At 38.2% G+C, this 19,109-nt stretch overlaps 1 protein-coding gene across 11 annotated transcripts in view; it reads left to right on the top strand.

Annotated features, from left to right (window-relative positions):
* Positions 1-13,575, top strand: part of PRICKLE1 (prickle planar cell polarity protein 1) — a 116,134-nt gene extending 102,559 nt beyond the window's left edge. For 6 of the 11 annotated variants that reach the window (XM_005297939.5, XM_024100587.3, XM_065557276.1 and 3 more), the window contains 7 exons: positions 4,138-4,320; positions 6,404-6,517; positions 7,314-7,451; positions 7,943-8,146; positions 8,753-8,939; positions 9,102-9,965; positions 11,030-13,575. In XM_005297939.5, coding sequence (XP_005297996.1) covers positions 4,189-4,320; positions 6,404-6,517; positions 7,314-7,451; positions 7,943-8,146; positions 8,753-8,939; positions 9,102-9,965; positions 11,030-11,889 — 2,499 coding nt within the window. In that variant the 5' untranslated portion in view covers positions 4,138-4,188 and the 3' untranslated portion in view covers positions 11,890-13,575. The remainder of the gene's footprint in view (positions 1-4,137; positions 4,321-6,403; positions 6,518-7,313; positions 7,452-7,942; positions 8,147-8,752; positions 8,940-9,101; positions 9,966-11,029) is intronic. The other 5 variants (XM_042858719.2, XM_065557290.1, XM_065557298.1 and 2 more) reach the window with 2 other exon arrangements.
* The last annotated feature ends 5,534 nt before the right edge of the window (positions 13,576-19,109 follow it).

Below are 19,109 nucleotides of genomic sequence, written 5' to 3'. Positions count from 1 at the left end.
AGTAGAAGACATAAAATGTCCTACAGGGTTATTTGGAGTGGCCTTGTAGAGCAGTGGTTCCCAAACTTTAGCAACCTGTGAACTCCTTTCACTAAAAGGTCAAGTCTTGTGAACCCCCTCCTAAAAATGAATACTTCCTGGCATTATCTCCTTTACCTGAGTATAAATGATAAAAGCAGTGATCTTGGAAATATAAAATTTGTTTTTATGACATGTTTGTTACACACTATTAATTATTATTTATCATTACAGTATTTTTATTACATTATGAAAATGCAACACTCTTCCAAGATCTCACTTTCGTAGCTTGTATCACTTTGAATAAGCCTGTTATAAGACAAGGCTCCTATGTTTCATCAAGGAGTATCAGATGTGAAACAGCATGAAGGTATTTAAGAAGCCAACTCAAAGAGTTCCTCCTACACAAGCATTCAGGTCTTGAGCAGTCCAGGCAAACAACGCACGTTACAAGCTTAAACTTCTTCTTCATAACAATTTGAAAAACAATACTAGCTGCCTATTTAATTTTAAAAACAGCAAAAAATATTCACCTCCCTTTCCATTTCTTATAAGGAGTCTTGAAGTTTAAATCTCCTCGGTGTGATCTGCTTAGCTCTTTGAATTCCAGGGGCTCCGGGCTGCTGGCCCCATGTTGCCCGGGATCCCTAGGGACAGCTCTGTCTGCCATTAGGGAATTTTTTCCCCAAGAACCCCCTGTAACACTTTGCGAACCCTCAGGGGTTCACGAACCCCAGTTTGGGAACCACTGTTCTAGAGGGATCAGTGATGAGCACGGGGCAGATCCCATCTTCTGGCACAAAGCAACAATTTCACCCTTTAGAAAACTGACAGCCAGTCTAAGAAAATCTACATGGTAGAGTAGACGTGTACTGATAACTGTATATCTGATCACTGTATGAGAGCCAGTAATATTTTGAGCAGCTACTCATCTTCCCTGTTATATTTCTGAATCAACAGGATTAGTTACAAAGCTGAATATATCCAATTACTGTTCTAGCTTAAGAGTTTGAAGGCCAGAGCAAAGATACTGTCTGCACTCTTCAGTATATTTGCTGATGTAGTTACTCCTTTCATATGAAACTTACTTTAGGCTTGCTATTCCATGGTGCAGTCCAACAATAACTGCTTAATGAAATTGTTGTTAAAAAAAAAAAAGTAGACTCCTTTTATTTATGGGTCACTAAGCAGAATTAAGTTTTGAAAGGTGACAGTTTGACAAACACATTAATGTATATAATACAGTAATAAGTGAGAAGTAGAAAATTTTAGGTCAGACTTCAAGTAGTTAATGACACTTTAAAAATATGATCTACCTCAGGGATTGGCATGCACCCTGGCAGGCCGGGCCAGTTTGTTTACCTGCCGCGTCCACAGATTCGGCCGATTGCAGCTCCCACTGGCTGCGGTTCGCCGTCCCAGGCCAATGGGGGCAGTGGGAAGTGGCGCGGGCCAAGGAATGTGCTGGCCACCTCTTCCGCGCCCCCATTGGCCTGGAGCAGCGAACCGCAGCCAGTGGGAGCCACGATCAGCCAAACCTGCGGACGCGGCAGGTAAACAAACCGGTCCGGCCTGCCAGGGGGCTTACCCTGGCGAGCCGCGTGCCAAAGGTTGCCAATCCCTGATCTACCTCATTTCAAATAAACATCTCACTTAATTTCATTAGTTCTTCAGAAGGATATTCTAAAGTAGTGTATATCTAGTACTTGGATCACCTTCCAAAATGACTTGGACTTTAAGTGTGACTCGTAAACATGATACATTGATCTCACAGCTGAGACTTATTTGGATACACCTATAATTGTGCTAGGGATCAAGATGGGCATCACAGTCCTACTACAACCATAAGTAGCAATTGCATCTTTAGTAGCTACCAGAACATTGAGTTCCCAGCTTTATCCCTCTTGCCTGTTGCTTTATGGGAATAGGAAGAGATCTTGGCTATGTCTACACTATGTCATTTACAGCCATGCAGCTGCACTGTTGAAGCGCTTCTGGTGAAGATGCGCTAAGACTACAGGAGAGAGCTCTCCTGTCAGCTTAAGTACTGTCTCTGCAAGAGGTGGTAGCTATGTTGGTAGGAGAAGCTCTCTGGCCAACATAGCACTGTCTACACTGGTGCTTAGGTCAGTATAACCTATGTTGCTCAGGGGTGTGGATTATTCACACCGCTGAGTGACATAAATTATACTAAAGTAATTTGTAGGGTTGACATAGCCTTAGATCTAAAATTAGATTATTGCTCTTGTTGTACTGGATGATTTTATTTCCACTAACGTGATGAGAAAGGAATTTTCTTTGGACAAATTATTTCCTCTGTATCTGCTTTCAAAGGAAATTAGTTTATAGATAAGATGTTTATCTATTTATTTTAGATACCCAAAGTGAACTTTGAGATCTACCTACTGATCATTTTTTAAATTACTTGTTCAATAGATGATCACTGCTTTTTGTTACTTGTTTTAGCAACAGTAATATTCAAGACAATATAATATCCACACTAAATTGCTCCTGACTTTCATTAACACTAGTAATTGAGGACTGAATGAATGCACTGATGTTCATAAAGGTTTTTTTTACATTGAAGACATGAATGAGCTGCACCTGTTTTAAAATGATGACTTATTTAAAAGGTCACAAACTCTGAACAGTAGAAAAGGAAATGAGGTCATCTTTACTTTTGTTAAGGGTGAAGTAAAGTCAAATTTATTGGTTGGTTGGGCTAAGCTCTGCCTTCTGGCATGCATGCTGTTTTAAAATACTGCACAAAATAGCAAATGTAGAGGTTTTCCTTCATGTTAACACTTACCTTTCTTTATAATATGCACTGATATAACTTAATTTTAGTTTTAATTTATTCAGGTTTACTAAGTTTACCACTTCAAAAAAACTGAAATAAAATTTTAGGGATTTATTTAACATCTGACATGCTTTGTGAAAATATGCAGTTCTTACAGTGGCTTGGATAGGAGATCTACTGTTGTACTTAGAATAATGAGTTATGATGTAAGCAATCTTTATTACAGTGCTGCTGTGCACAGAAATAAGAGTCTGTTGGCATCTCTAAAAAACCATGTTTTTTCAGGATTTATAACTGTTATTCTAACTAGCAGTAGGCTAAAATTAGTGGATAAATTCTCAAGGCATGTGTAAACTTCATTATTCATGATTTTTGTTTTGGAACCTTTTAGTATTGTAGCAATAGCAAAATGGAATAGTCAGTTTCATCTTTTTGTGAGGGTAGGAAGGTATGGACTAGCTCAACAATGGCTTACGACAAATGTGTGTCTTCAAAAAGGATACATAGTAATTAAATGATGTCTACTGCCATTTGCGTTGGATGCTTGAAGGAGGAAAAACTCTGATACTGTACCTACGGCATTGTCTGCCATGAGAATTTAAGTCCTTCTTCCACCACTGGTACAACTTCTTTGATATTGGCAATGGTGGGACTGGTAATTTGTCCAGCCACAGGTACACCTCAACCCCGATATAACGTGACCCGATATAACACGAATCGGATATAATGCGGTAAAGCAGCATTCCGGGGGGGCGGGGCTGTGTCCTCCGGCGGATCAAAGAAAGTTAGATATAACGCGGTTTCACCTATAACGCGGTAAGATTTTTTTGACTCCCGAGGACAGAGTTATATCGGGGTAGAGGTGTATTATACTGCTGTGATGTTTAGACCTGATTTGAGAGGGCTTAAGTACCATGCTGGTAAAATTTTCTATGCATGATCCAGCATCCATGGAGTTGCATCAGCACTTAGGCCAATGATAATTGCCTGAAATTCTGAATGTAAATGCAGTTTAATCGTGCAATGCTATACTGTTGGAGGAAATGTTTTCTTAATCACAGATGGTCAGGACGATTGTCCTGCGAAGACACTAATTAATTTTACTAAAGATCAGTATTTCATGCTATGCATATAATCTAAATTCCCAGTGACGTATCAATAGAAGCATCTCCCCTTCATGATGTATTTTATAGCAATCACTTTGCCACAATAGTATTTCAAATATTTAACTTGGTTGATGCCCTTCTACCCCTGCCCCAAGATCACTTCCATGAGGCTTTTCCTGTTTTGTTAACTCTTTTGTAATCTCATCTTTTCAGAACAATTTCTTGATGAACTGCAACTGAATAGCTGACCCTGCACACTACACTATGCCTTTGGAGATGGAGCCAAAAGTTAACAATCTTACCTTTGGGTGTCAACGAAGCTCAACATCCGATGATGACTCTGGCTGTGCCTTGGAAGAATATACCTGGGTTCCGCCAGGTCTTAGACCAGAACAGGTAGGAACTGAGATTCTTATTTTTAAAATTAATCAAAATAGCTATAATTTCATCTCTTATAAATATCATGTGTTGCCACTGATGAAAGACTTGTTGTATAGCTTCCTAATAAGACATAAGTTAAGTGTGTTTTAGCAGATTTTTTTTTTAAATGACCTATCTTAATGAAATGAAACTATTTCTGGCACTGCTTTATAATTGTTTAACTGTACATATTGCCACTTAATTCACGCAATGATTTCTCTCTTGCATGCCTTCTGGAGTTGACTTTTACAGTTGGAGGGGAGAGGAGTTTAGGACTGTTCCATTTTTTGTTTTGGATGGTTGTTTTTCCTCGACTAAACGGCCTAAAACTGAAAATGAAACCTTTCTAAGGATAAGAAAATAATGGTAATGGAAATAGGACAGTGACACTAATTGCTAAGAGAGCAAGTTGCTATGTTGATCAAATGTTCAAAAATAGGTTCTTAAATAAAATTAAAAAGAAGATCCAGCAACAGTACTGCAGGATCTGGTATAGATGATTCATAAGGTGTTTGACCAGCATTGAGTTCTGTTATTCCTGTATAAATGAGTAGGGTGACTACTAGAGTATGTGTAACATGTCATGGGACCTGAGCATCTCTAGTTCAGGTGGCCTGCTGATGTATGAGGAGCAAAAGATCGACTTTTTGTTTTCCATAGACGTTCTCTTCGTGATTAAATTAAGAATAACAACCCACGAAGATCCATATATGATGCACCATCTTTAAGGAAGATCCTTTTATCATAAACTAAATACACTAAACAACCTTGAGGGACATGGGGAAGGGGGAACAACTAGCTAAAAGCTACTTTAAACTCTTAAGGGAAATGCATCAGAAATCACTCATTCTAGGTACCACAGGCTTAAAGATATTTTCATACAGATGACGACATCAGTGGCATTTTGATTAGTATTATGTGAGACATGGGCATAGAGCAAATTAACCCTAGAAGTTTCCTTCTTACTGCATGTTTTGCTTTGTTCCTTGCAAAGAAAGTCTGTTGGTTAGTGGACTTAAAAGTAAACTTAATTGAAACTCATTGATGTTCAGTTCTGTGTCAAAACCTTAGTAATTTGTACTACTTTTTCCACTTAACTTGATTGAGGAAGTAGTGATTCTTTTTTCATTTGTTTTAACTAAAATGCCTAGTAAGTGATTGACCAAGGCATCATTTAAATACAGATAGCAGATAATATTGTCTGCAACAATCAGCTCTTATTTATAGCCTCAGGCCTTGTGACAAGCTGGAAACTGTACAGGAAAAATAATAAATCTGTAGTTGTTCCACAAAAATATTTTTTGCCATTGGGCTTTGTCATAGCATTCTTTACAGTTTTCCTGTCTTAAGTTTCTACTGATAAGATGAAATAAAGTCAAGCCTGAGAAGACTTTCAAGAAGGCATACTGTGTTTTGCTTTCCTGGTCAAACGCAAAAACCCTGTGAAAATTTCAAAGTGAATTTGCATCTGGTTGAAATGTGGCTGGAGCCAACCTCCTCCTCCCAAGAGAAAGATGACTTTAGCTTCTTACCAAAAGCTCACATGGTAGCAATGAAAGCTGATACTTGTGAAGAACCTGATCAGCAGGAGATTACAAAACAGCTTTTGTCTCAGCAATGTGTAAAATGCACTGAGCAAATTAAATTTGTTTATGTAGTAGTTGTTTTTAGTACAGCTTCACACATTTTTGTGTGGTAAACTGCAGAGGGAAATTTGGAATTTCAGCAGGCTTGTTGACCAAACCTAAAGGGGGTGGAAATAATGATAGCATTAAATGTGCATAATTTATGATACCCGTAATTGTCACTGCAAATTGCATTCCAGAAAAGCAATTCAGCAGCTGGGCGCTAGTTGTAGCAGAGACAATCTAGTTCTGCTGCGTTAGCTCATCTGGTCCTCATATTACCTAGAGGAATGCAAATGCTGTCACAGATCTAATGTAGCATATCTTAGTTCCTTTGTAAATGAGACTTAAGATAAGGCACTGGTTGAAGGACATTTACAATGTTTGGGTCATGTGTACCCCTCTGGTCTTAATTCTTAATACCTCCTATTCAGGTACAGCTATACTTTGCCTGTTTGCCGGAGGAGAAGGTCCCTTACATTAACAGCCCTGGAGAAAAACATAGAATTAAACAGCTTCTGTACCAGTTGCCACCCCATGATAATGAGGTAACTATGTGGCCATGTATCCATTAATTATATGCTTCTTTTTAAGAAGGAAGAATTATCTTCCTGTGGACATATTACAAATCTAAAATGTCACATGCAATGACATCTAACCCATAAAGATAGCATAGTGTGTACATTGTCAAATCCATTGTTTAGCTGTTCATTTCAGTTGTATTCAGATAACAGCTGTCTAGGAGGTCATTGCTTTCTCTTGTTAAGATGGTGGGCAGTCAGTGCAATAAACTTAACACAAGTTGGTTTTATAGTGTTTGCAACCACCCACCAATTAACAGGAACCTACACATTTCTGAGATTTCATTGTAATAGAAAGGATGCTTTGTGGCAGTAAAATGTTTGAAGCCTAGACATGATTCTGTGTATTTTAGGGTAGAAGTCGAAGTAACAATCATTTTTGTAAAAAGGAGTCAGGGCTTAAGTTCTTGTGTATACTGCAGTATATATTGTATGGTTATCGCCTGCAATTCCAAAAACCATACATCCAAACACATTAACAAATATAATTTGGCAGCAATTCTATTTTTAGATAGCAATAGTTTAGCACACTATTGATTTGCTTATAATACTTTAACAAAGAATTCACAAAAACTTTCTCTTTGCGTATCTGGTGTTGTAACATGAGGAGGAGTTAAAATATATATAGTAGGAAATATAAAGGAAATCTTAGGAAGGAGTTGAACAGGGATGTTGATATTTATCAAATATATTTTAGATACTACCGAGAAGTAAATAACCAGTAGCTTGGTGTCTAAAGCATGTACTGTCTCTTCTGCTGAAGGTGAGATATTGTCAATCTTTAAGTGAAGAAGAGAAGAAGGAACTACAAATGTTTAGCGCTCAGCGTAAGAAGGAGGCATTGGGACGAGGAACTATTAAACTGCTCTCAAGAGCAGTAATGCATGCAGTCTGTGAACAGGTAACCTTGTGGCAGTAGCAATGAAACTAGCTGTACCAACACTGTAGACCTTACGTGTTTGTTGATGCTACATATAGGCTCTTGTCTGTCTGTGCTTGTACTCAGTAATACTGATAAAATTCCACATAGGAAGAGAGAAGATAATGGTTTATTTTTTAAAAAGTTAGATTTAATTCTTTCACATGGTGTGGATATACCAAACAATTTTCAGAGTAGGCAATAAGTCAAATTGTAGCCATCTGGCTGTTGTACTAAATCCATGCCTGTTTAATACACAGAAGAAAACACCAACTAAGTGCATATGAGTAAAATTTACTTCTGCATCAGAATTGTGTACAATCCAGGATTATTAGAATTGCCCCTTTTGCTATATAAAATGGAATAAGAACTTTAACAATGTATTGGGCTTGGTGTTTTGATTTAACTAAAATAACACCAAAGGCTGGTATTCCTGCAATGGAAGCATATTAACTTTTTTTGGTTGTTTCTAGTGTGGTACAAAAGTAAATGGAGGTGAAGTTGCAGTGTTTGCTTCAAGAGCTGGACCTGGAGTGTGCTGGCATCCATCGTGTTTTGTGTGCTCTACATGTAATGAGCTTCTTGTTGACCTAATCTACTTCTACCAAGATGGAAAAATTCACTGTGGCAGACACCATGCTGAACTTCTCAAACCCCGTTGCTCAGCATGTGATGAGGTAAATAACACTTTTCTACTAAACTCCATGCTTCCGCAGAATCCACCATTAATAGGATAAAATTGTCATGTCCCTTGCTCAATTAAATGAACAACTTTTGAATACTAATATGTACCCTTTGGCAACAAAGACTGTATCCTAATATCACATATGTAGATGTGAACAACCTCTCCAGTCTCCAAACAGATCTTGTAAAATCAGATACTGGACAAGCGTGATGTAGCTGCTTTTACAAGATACACATCTGTGTATCTGAGATTAGAATTGAAACCTAAAGACTGAGTTACAAGGAAAACTTGTACACATTTCAGAATACTTTTATGACAACTTACCTACTTTTTAAAAATATATATCCATTTTACTTAGCAAATGTGACACCCTTCTGTTTTAGCTATGCTGCTACAGGTAATCTTGTATTTTAACTATTGAAACTGATCAGTTAATACTTCAGATTGACAGTACTGCTGAATTAATATGTAGTTCTTTAAATGTAATTGGTGGTCTGTTAACTGTACCAAAGGAATAAGTTCCTTTTTTACATGCAGTTTTCATGAATCCAACAAGCATTATTAATGCCTGCCTAAAAATTTACTTTTATTTTTTAAGATCATCTTTGCTGATGAGTGCACAGAAGCTGAGGGTCGCCATTGGCATATGAAGCATTTTTCTTGCCTTGAGTGTGACACTATCCTTGGTGGACAGAGATACATTATGAAGGATGGACGTCCATTCTGCTGTGGGTGTTTTGAATCTCTTTATGCTGAGTACTGTGAGACCTGTGGGGAACACATAGGTAAATATCTCCTTCTTAAGTATTAAGATTTTACAAGGGTGGTGAGTATTTTATTGAACAAACATGATAATTCACAAGCCAAAAAAGCTTCAGGTTTTGCGTGTGTAACTTTTAACTATTTTAGCCATAAACTAAACAGTCCCTCTTTTGACTCTTTACTAGGTGTTGACCATGCTCAGATGACCTATGATGGACAGCACTGGCATGCCACGGAGACTTGTTTTTCTTGTGCTCAGTGCAAAGCCTCTCTGCTGGGTTGTCCTTTTCTTCCCAAGCAAGGACAAATTTACTGTTCAAAAACTTGTAGTTTGGGCGAAGACGTTCATGCCTCTGACTCATCTGATTCTGCATTTCAGTCTGCACGATCAAGAGACTCCAGAAGAAGTGTTCGTATGGGAAAGAGCAGCCGGTCAGCTGACCAGTGCAGACAGTCTCTCCTACTGTCACCAGCACTGAATTACAAATTCCCTGGTCTTTCTAGCAATGCTGATGATACTCTTTCTCGCAAGATGGATGACTTAAGTCTTTCAAGGCAAGGAGCAGGCTTTGTGAATGAAGATTTTTGGAAAGGAAGAGTAGAGCAGGAAATGACCGAAGACCCTGAAGAGTGGGCTGAGCATGAAGACTACATGACTCAACTCCTCCTAAAATTTGGTGATAAAGGCCTCTTTCAGCAGCCCGCTGAAGTAGATGTTACATCAAATGAACACTGGATTTCTGATAATATTGTTAAAAGCAAGTCGGATTTGAAAAAAAATAATCAAAGCCTGGCAAGTAAAAAATATCAGGCAGACATGTATTGGGCCCAGTCACAAGATGGTTTAGGTGATTCTGCATATGGCAGCCATCCAGGCCCTGCCAGTAGTAGAAAAATCCAAGAGTTGGATATGGAACATGTGGCTTCAGGATACAAACATGACCAGACACAATGGTATGAAGGTTCATTAGAACGTTTGTCTGATCTGAAACAACAAGAGCAAAGTGTTCGAGATTCAATGGATTCCTTGGCTTTGTCTAACATCACAGGTAATTGATTATAGGGAAAAGTAAGCATTTTCCTAGGAAGATTTTTTTTAATCCCAAATTAGTAATAATGTATGTAAAGACTTCAGGGAAGAATTTGACCCTTAACTATCTTTTTTTAATTGAAGTACATACTTCCAACCTCCCCTGAAGAAAGAGATACGTAGGTATCTGAGGGCAGAATCTGGCTATGTTATTTCCTCCTTTAGTTACAAGAGAAACACAGAAATCCACACCACTTGAGATGTTAGAGCTGTCATCAACTTTTGCTGGAGGAACTGTTTTGCACTCTATACTTTAGGTACACAACCTGCCAATTCAAATAATTTTTGTATCAATATTTAACAAATTCATACACTCAAGAAAAATATAAAAAACTAAACACTTTTCAGTCTATAATGATGGTATTAAAGGCGAACTGCAAATAATATTTTTAAATGGGTTTATTTCACGTTTTGCTTTTATATGTATTGAGAATGTTTGAGTGGATGATTTAAAAAATAACATTTCTGAATGTTAGTTTTACACTGTAAACACAAGGCCATTCTGCCCACCCTTTGCAATCTGTTTTACCTTTGAAATATCCAGATTGTCACATTTGGTATTCCCTGACTTTGTTGGAAGAATTCCTGGAAACATGGAATGTGTATTGTCAACACCTAAGGTGGTGTGGGATGCTGAATCTTTAACAAACTTTTTTTTTTAAGTGTTTACTAGGCATTGGAGTTCAATAGATGTTTTGAACAGACTAATTAAAAATTCCTTTCACTCTTGATATCCTAATGTCACTAGTTTTCTACTAATCAATCATAGTTAAGACCTGAATTGCCAATGTAAATAATTAAAAAAAAGACTTTTCAGGCTGCCTTTATACATCTCAGAGAAATAAATGGCACAAGAACATGTTTTTACTTTAAAGTTCACCTTTAAGGCAAAGTCACAAAGAATAAGTGATAAGCCATGTTTACTCCATAAACCTTTATTAGAAGTTTAATATTTTGAGTCAACACACTTCATTACAAGTTCACAGATTATGTTTAACTGATTTTTTTTTTTTCCCTCCTTAGGGGCTTCAGTGGATGGAGAAAGCAAATCAAGGCCTTCTTTTTATTCTTTGCAAACTTTCCAGGAGCTGGAGGCAGAGGACTGTGAGAAAATGAGCAATATGGGAACTCTAAATTCTTCAATGCTCCACAGGAGTGCAGAGTCTTTAAAGAGTTTAAGCTCAGAGTTATGTCAAGAAAAGGTGTTGCCAGAAGAAAAGCCAGCACACATGCCTGTACTTAGAAGATCCAAATCCCAGTCTAGACCACAACAAGTAAAGTTTTCAGATGATGTTATTGACAATGGGGATTATGAGAGTGTTGAAATTCGCCAACCTCCAATGAGTGAAAGGACTCGTAGGCGTGTTTTTCATTTTGAAGAACGTGGGAATCGGCATCAGCATCGTCGCAGGAGAAGTAGGAAGTCTCGTTCAGACAATACACTTCATTTAACTACAGAAAGAAGATGCTCTCCAAAAGAGAGACTTCACTTTTACTCACCTCAGGATTATGGCAAATTCATCCAAAATAAAAGCCCTCATGAGGTTCAAGCATACATTCAAAACACAGAATTCTATGGACAGTATGCACATGCTACGTCTGATTATGCACTGCGGAACCAGGCAGTTGATACATTTTTTGGACTGTATGGTGAGGAAGAAGACTCTTGGTGTTCAACTTCATCGTCATCATCGTCTGATTCTGAAGAGGAAGGATATTTTCTTGGACAGCCAATTCCACAGCCACGATCACTGAGATACCCATACTATACAGATGACCTTTCCAGTCCAAGCACTGCACTGGCCAGTTCTCAGTTTGGGCAAAGGACAACCAAATCAAAGAAGAAAAAAGGACATAAAGGCAAAAACTGCATAATTTCTTAACCCATTAAGTCTAACAGCCATGGAGACACATTCATATAAACTTTGTAGCTACAGTCTGTAAATGATCACCTTACTAGTGTTTACAGTGTAAAACTAACATTCAGACATGTCATTTCTTCCAATTATCAGATATTGCTGGGTTTTCATAATATATGCTGTGGTTATCAAAACATTGCAGTTTTACTTCCTTATTACAGTTTAGTCTTTCATACGGACTTTGAGTAGACATAAACATTGTTTTGGACATTCATTCCTGTTTAAATATATGAGAGAGGGTGCAATAAGAGTGAACTGAAGATAAAAAAATGCTTGTCCTTCACTGTTGCTTTACGTATTCGGATGGCCACAATATCTTTGTTTTTACCTTTCGAGGGGAAAAGGGAGGGTTCTGTGGTGTGTTCCTTCCCTGCAACCTCCCATTTTCATTAGAACAATCACACCCTGGCTTGCCTATTTATACACATCAAACTGGAGTTTTAACCTATTGCTTTTATTTTATTTGAACCCTGATCTGCAGCTTTCCCATTCTTCATTTGTGTGTGCGCCAGCCCTTTAAAGGAACAGAACCTCCAGTAAAAAGAGGCAAATCAGAAAATGACATTTCAAATATCTGCAGCCATCATCCTATCATACAGAAGCAGTAAATGGCCCAGACTTCTTTAAAAGATTAAGAATTCCAGGCACCCTTTCAATGCAATTTTTTATTAATTAAGGTCATCAAGGTTCAGCTGGTTTAGAACTTGACTAGCATGGTTTCACTGTGAGACATGCACGTAGCTGTAACTGACATTTTAATACAAAGTATGGTTTTCCTTAAAAACATCTTTAAAAAGGTGTGTGTGGGGGGGAACAGTATCCTAACACGTGCAAGTAATGTCTTCTTTTTAGTCAATGAAACTACTTTATCTGCAAATACTTGCAAAAGGGTTGAAAGGATTAGGACCAGATTTGTATCTTTTGGAACTCATTAGTCCAGATTTTAAACGTATTATTAGCTGCAATTATAAATTGAAAACACATTGATATTTATAATGTAGTATTCCATAGACTAAAATGTATTCATAATTTAACAGTGAAAATATTAATGTACATATTGTACAGTTAAGATTTAAAAACTGATTATTTTTATATCCCTGAATTCCAAGAAGTTTGTTATAATACAAAACTAGATTTATTAGGTGTTTAACAGCAACATTATGGATGAAAAGATTGTTTGTATTTTAGTCAAGGGTTTACATTTAGAAACATTCAAAATTGTATTACTTAGTGAGCCAAAGCTTAATTTTCTCTTCTAGATATTAAAAGCTCTGTATGCATGGCAGGGCTGTGTAAATGCTCTCTAAACTATGGCCCTTGTAATCTTACAAATGTTTATTTATGGGTCAAGCAAAATGTAAACTGTATAAATGTAAAAAAACCACACAAACCTGGAATATATTAGTACAACAATATGCAACTTCTGTGGATTTTTTTTTTAAATAACCTTTGTTATTGCCCAACATTAGAGAACAGTTAATGTTGGGGTTGTGTATGGAACAGGATTTGCAAAAATCTTTTAAAAGCTGCTTCTTTCCATCAGTGAATTTTAAATGTACTGTATGTAGGAAGTCTCAATTTCTGCCCTTCAGCTAACGTGTATATCAAGAGCAATTTTGATTTAGTTACAATAAACATATATACCTCTTACAATGCTGCATGCCTTAACCACAGGCGGAAGTTTTTGTTGTTGTTACATGAAACATAAAGGGGTAACAAGAAAACATTCTACAAATACATTAGAAGCAAGAGAAAGACCAAGGATAGGGTAGGTCCGTTACTCAATGAGGGGGCAGGGGCGGGGAGGGAGGAAATAACAGAAAATGTGGAAATGGCAGAGGTGCTTAATGACTTTTTTGTTTCAGTTTTCACCAAGAAGGTCGGTGGTGAATTGACGTCTAACATAGCAAATGCCAGTGAAAATGAGGTAGGATCAGAAGCAGCTAAAATAGGGAAAGAACAAGTTAAAAATTACATGGACAAATTAGATGTCTTCAAGTCACCAGGGCCTGATGAAATGCATCCTAGAATACTCAAGGAACTGACTGAGGAGATATCTGAGCCATTAGCAATTATCTTTGAGAAGTCATGAAAAACGGGAGACATTCCAGAAGACTGGAAAAGGGCAAATATAGTGCCCACCTATAAAAAGGGAAATAAGGACAACCCAGGGAATTACAGACCAGTTAGCTTAACTTCTGTACCCTGAAAGATAATGGAGCAAATAATTAAGCAATTAATTCACAAACATCTAGAAGATAATAAGGTGATAAGTAACGGCATGGATTTGTCAAAAACAAATCATGTCAAACTAACCTGATAGCTTTCTTTGACAGGGTAACAAACCTTGTGGATGGGGGAAGCAGTAAACGTGATATATCTTGATTTTTTTAGTAAAGCTTTTGATACTGTTCCGCATGACCTTCTCATAAATAAACTAGGGAAATGCAACCTAGATGGAGCTACTATAAGGTGGGTGCAAAACTGGTTGGAAAACCGTTTCCAGTCCGTCACTATCAGTGGTTCAGAGTCATGCTGGAAGGGCATAACGAATGGGATCCTGCAGGGATCAGTTCTGGATCCAGTTCTGTTCAATATCTTCATCAATGATTTAGATAATGGCATAGGGAATACACTTATAAAGTTTGCAGATGATACCAAGCTGGGAGGGGTTGCAAGTGCTTTGAAGGATAGAATTAAAATTCAAAATGATCTGGACAAACTGGAGAAATGAAGTAAATAGGATGAAATTCAATAAGGACAAATGCAAAGTACTCCACTTGAGAAGGAACAATCAGTTGCACACATACAACATGGGAAATGACCGCCTAGGAAGGAGTACTGTGGAAAGGGATTCTAGGGGTCATAGTGGACCACAAGCTAAATAGGAGTCAACAGTGTAACACTGTTGTAAAAAAAGTGAATATCATTCTGGGATATATTAGCAGGAGTGTTGTAAGCAAGACACGAGAAGTAATTCTTCCGCTCTACTCCGCTCTGACTCAACTGGAGTATTGTGTCCCGTTCTGGAAACCACATTTCAGGAAGGATGTGGACAAACTGGAGAGAGTCCAGAGAAGTGCAACAAAAATGATTAAAGATCTAGAAAACATGACCTATGAGGGAAGATTGACAAAAATGTTTATTTAGTCTGGAAAAGAGAAGATTGAGAGGGGACAAAATAGTTTAAGTATGGTGGCTACAAGGAGGAGGAAGAAAAATTGTTTTTTTTTAACCTCTGAGGATAGGACAAGAAGCAATGGGCTTAAATTGCAGCAAGGAAGGTTTAGATTGAACATTAGGAAAAACTTCCTGTCAGGGTGGTTAAGCACTGGAATAAATTGCCTAGGGAGGTTGTTGAATCTCCATCATTGGAGTTTTTTAAGAGCAGGTTTGACAAATACTTGTGAGGAATGTTCTAGATAATTAGTCCTGCCATGAGTGCAGGGGACTGGACTACATGACCTCTCGAGGTCCCTTCAAGTTCTGATTCTGTGTGTGAATACTGAAATTTGCTAGTAAAAAAAAATTAATTTAAAACATTATACATAAAATGCCAATGCCTATGGGTTTGACCACCTGACCAAACTTAATTAAACAATAAAATAAGGCAGGTGTTCCTTATACAATACCCCTAAAAATGTGGCATGTTGAAAACTAGAACCAGTCTTGCACTTTTTCTGAGGATATGGAAGAATGTTGATTTTCAAAACAGTTAAGCAAATTATTTGACAATTAGGAGTACACTAGGGTGGTCATCTAGGCAACCATTTGTGTTGCATGAGTCTAAGACTACCGCACTGCAAGCAAATGCATTGCTACTTTAACCAAACAGCTAGAGTCCAAGCAGTGAACATTTTTGGTTTAAATCTTTTGCAGATTGAAACAAAAAGACACTAACAGAGCTACAAAATATATAGGAATTACAGAGTAGGTCACGCTGGTGGGGAAGTAGCACTATATGTGGAAAAATATAGTAAAAATCTTAAATGACTCAAACTGTACCATAGAATCTCTATGAAGAGAAATTCCACGCTTTAATATTTAAGAGTATAGCTGTAGGAATGTACTGGCAATTACAGGCCAGTAAGCCTAACTTCAGTTCTAAGCAAATTTGTTGAAACTCCTGTAAAGAACTTTTGTAAAGGGAAATCATGCCTCAATCTACTAGTATTCGCTGAAGGTGTCAACAAGTGTGTGCACAAAGGTGATCCAGTGGATATAGTGAACTTGGACTTTCAAAAAGCTTTTGACAAGGTCCCATGCCAAAAGCTCTTAAGCATAGTAAGCAGCCATAGAATGAGAAGGAAGGTCCTCTCATGGATCAGTAAATGATTAAAAGACAGGAAACAAAGAGTAGGAATAAATGATCAGTTTTCACAATGGAATGTGGTAAATTGCAAGGTCCTGCAAGGAGCTGTGCTGTTCAACATTCATAAATGATTTGGAAAGACTGGTAAACAGTAAGATAGCAAAGTTTGCAGATGATACTAAATTACTCAAGACAGTTGAGTCCAAAGCTAACCGAAGAGTTAGAAAGGGATGTCACTAGGTGACAAAAGGGCAGATGAAATTTAATGTTGATAAGTGCAAAGTAATGCATATTAGAAAACATAATCCCAACTATACATGCTGTTACCATTCAAGTAAGAGACCTTGGAGTCATCGTGGATAGTTCTCTGAAAATATCCACTCAATAGGCAGCAGCAGTCAAAAAAGCTAACTATGTTAGGCACCATTAGGAAAGTGATAGATAACACAAAATATCATAATGCCACTATATAAATTCATGGTATGCCCACACCTTGAATACTGTGTCAAGTTCTGGTCACCCTGTCTCAAAAAACATACTGGAAAAGCACAGAGAAGGGCAACAAAAATGCTCAGCTTCTATCTGAGGAGACATTAAAAAGACACACTGTTCATCTTAGAAAAGAGATGACTAATGGGGGGGAATAGGATAGTGGTCTATAAAATCATGAAGGGTGTGGAGAAAGTGAATAAGGAATTATTTACCCCTGGCCAAAGTAAGAACAAGGGGTCATCCAATTAAATTAATAGGTTTAAAACAAACATAAGTACTTCACACAACACCCAGTCAATGTGTGAAACTTGTTGCCAAAGGATGTTGTGAAGGCCAAAACTATAACTGGGTTCAAAAAAGAATTAGATAAGTTAATGAAGGATAGGTCTGTCAATGGCTATTAGCCAAAATGGTGAGGGTTGCAACCCCATGCTCTAGGTATCCCTAAACCTCTGACTGCCAGAAGCTAGGACTGGATGACAAGGGATGGCTCACTCAATAATTGCCATGTTCTGGCACTGGCGTTACTCCATTCAAAGGCTAATTGAGACTTTTTTCTAGTCGGTTTGGAAATACTTTAAGGGCAATCTGGCTGTTGCAGTGTCACAAGCATTAGCAGTTCAGTGTCTGAGTGCTGTGTTCAAGATACATCTTAAATATTTGCATTGAAACAAGACTTTCAGCTTTGTTCCAGGGGGTAAAATCTTTACTTAAGGCTTGTCATGCTGACAGAGTCCTCTTTGAGCAAGTGACTACATAAAAAAATGGAAAGGTATATTTTAAAATCTCTGCAATCATGTTGCTTAGAAAATGGTGTAGACCAAAATTGAGAGAACAATTTTACTTGGTGTAGTATCACTGTGTGCGCATATGCTTCTCCTGGGGAAATTCTGTGTCACTGCAAAATGCAGAATTTGTGCAAAAAATAATGTTCTGCGTAGAATTTCCTGTCCCCCTCCCCACAGAAATGGGCTGCAGAGCTGCTGTCCGCCACTAGGGGCCTCTGGACACAGCTCACAAATAGAAGACACTGTCAGGGAGAGTGGGGACAGAACTGGAGGGTTCTGGGCAGCCGCAGTTCCCAGCATGCCCTGAATGAAGGAGGAGTCATGCAGGAAACTCCACACAAGCCCGGGACCCAGCACCAGGCTGTTTCTCCCTCTGGATCCCTAGGCTTTGGAAGGGTAGGGGTTGCGAATATCTGCGTTGGGGGGGACCCTGCAGCTGGACTCTGGGAAGCAGGAGGTGTGCATGTCTGGGCTGGGGGGTGCCCTGCGGCTGGGCTCTGGGGAGAGTGAGTGTGGGTGTCTGGCCGTGCAGCTGGGCTCGGAGGGGAGGGGAAAGAGAAACAGGAATTGGGTTGTTGTAGGAGTTGCTTTAACTCTCTACTCCTAGGGGAATTTTTTTTACATAGTAAGGTATTTTGATATAAATTATCAAAATAATTGAAACTGACATGATTATATAGTGTTATTTTGACAATTAAAATATGCAGAATTTTAAAATATCGTGTGCAGAATTTAAAATTTTTTGGCACATAATTCCCCCAGGAGTAATATACTAATGTAAGACTTCCTAGAGGTCCAAAGCAATCTTTGGAGCATAAGGAGACATAAAGCCTGTAGAGGATGTTACAGAAGTTTGCCAAAACGCTCTTCCTCTGTTTTTTCAGTAAAGCTAGGGCTTCATTTCTGGAGATTTTGGACTACTTTCTACTATGGGGTAGGCAATCTATGGCACGTGTGCCAAAGGCGGCACGGGAGCTGATTTTCAGTGGCACTCTCACTGCCCGGGTCCTGGGGGCTCTGCATTTTAATTTAATTTTAAATGAAGCTTCTTAAACATTTTAAAAACCTTATTTACTTTACATACAACAATAGTTTAGTTATATATTAAAGACTTATAGGAAGAGACCTTCTAAAAACATTAAGGTTTCGCGGGTCAGTAATACATTTTAAAGTAGAGTGAATAAATGAAGACTCGGCACACCACTTTTGAAACGTTGCTGACTCCTGTTCTACTAAATACTGTGTGCTCAGGTCAGCCACTCAATCTGGACAATGATTAAGATCTCTACATACTCCTACATGGAGACAAGGCCCCAGATCCACAAAGAAACTTGGCATTACACCTTCTTACTTTTTAGAAGCTAGAAAATCACTGGAACAACAATGGTATCCATAAAGCACATGGGAAGAAAAGGTGCATAAGAATGCAGTCCATAAAAGCACACCTAAGCTAGCCAAGGAGAGGGGTGTATTCTAAACCCCTCCTCCCTGCATTAGGCACCTAAGTGTGGGCTGCAGAGAGGTGTCTAGCTCTACTTGAAATCCACACCCCGAAACTCCTCTCCTGGAGTCAAGTGGCTTAGGAACCTAAG

Source organism: Chrysemys picta, chromosome 1, assembly GCF_011386835.1.
Source record: "Chrysemys picta bellii isolate R12L10 chromosome 1, ASM1138683v2, whole genome shotgun sequence".
Classification (NCBI taxonomy): domain Eukaryota; kingdom Metazoa; phylum Chordata; order Testudines; family Emydidae; genus Chrysemys; species Chrysemys picta.
This window is presented reverse-complemented; position numbering and strand designations above follow the sequence as displayed.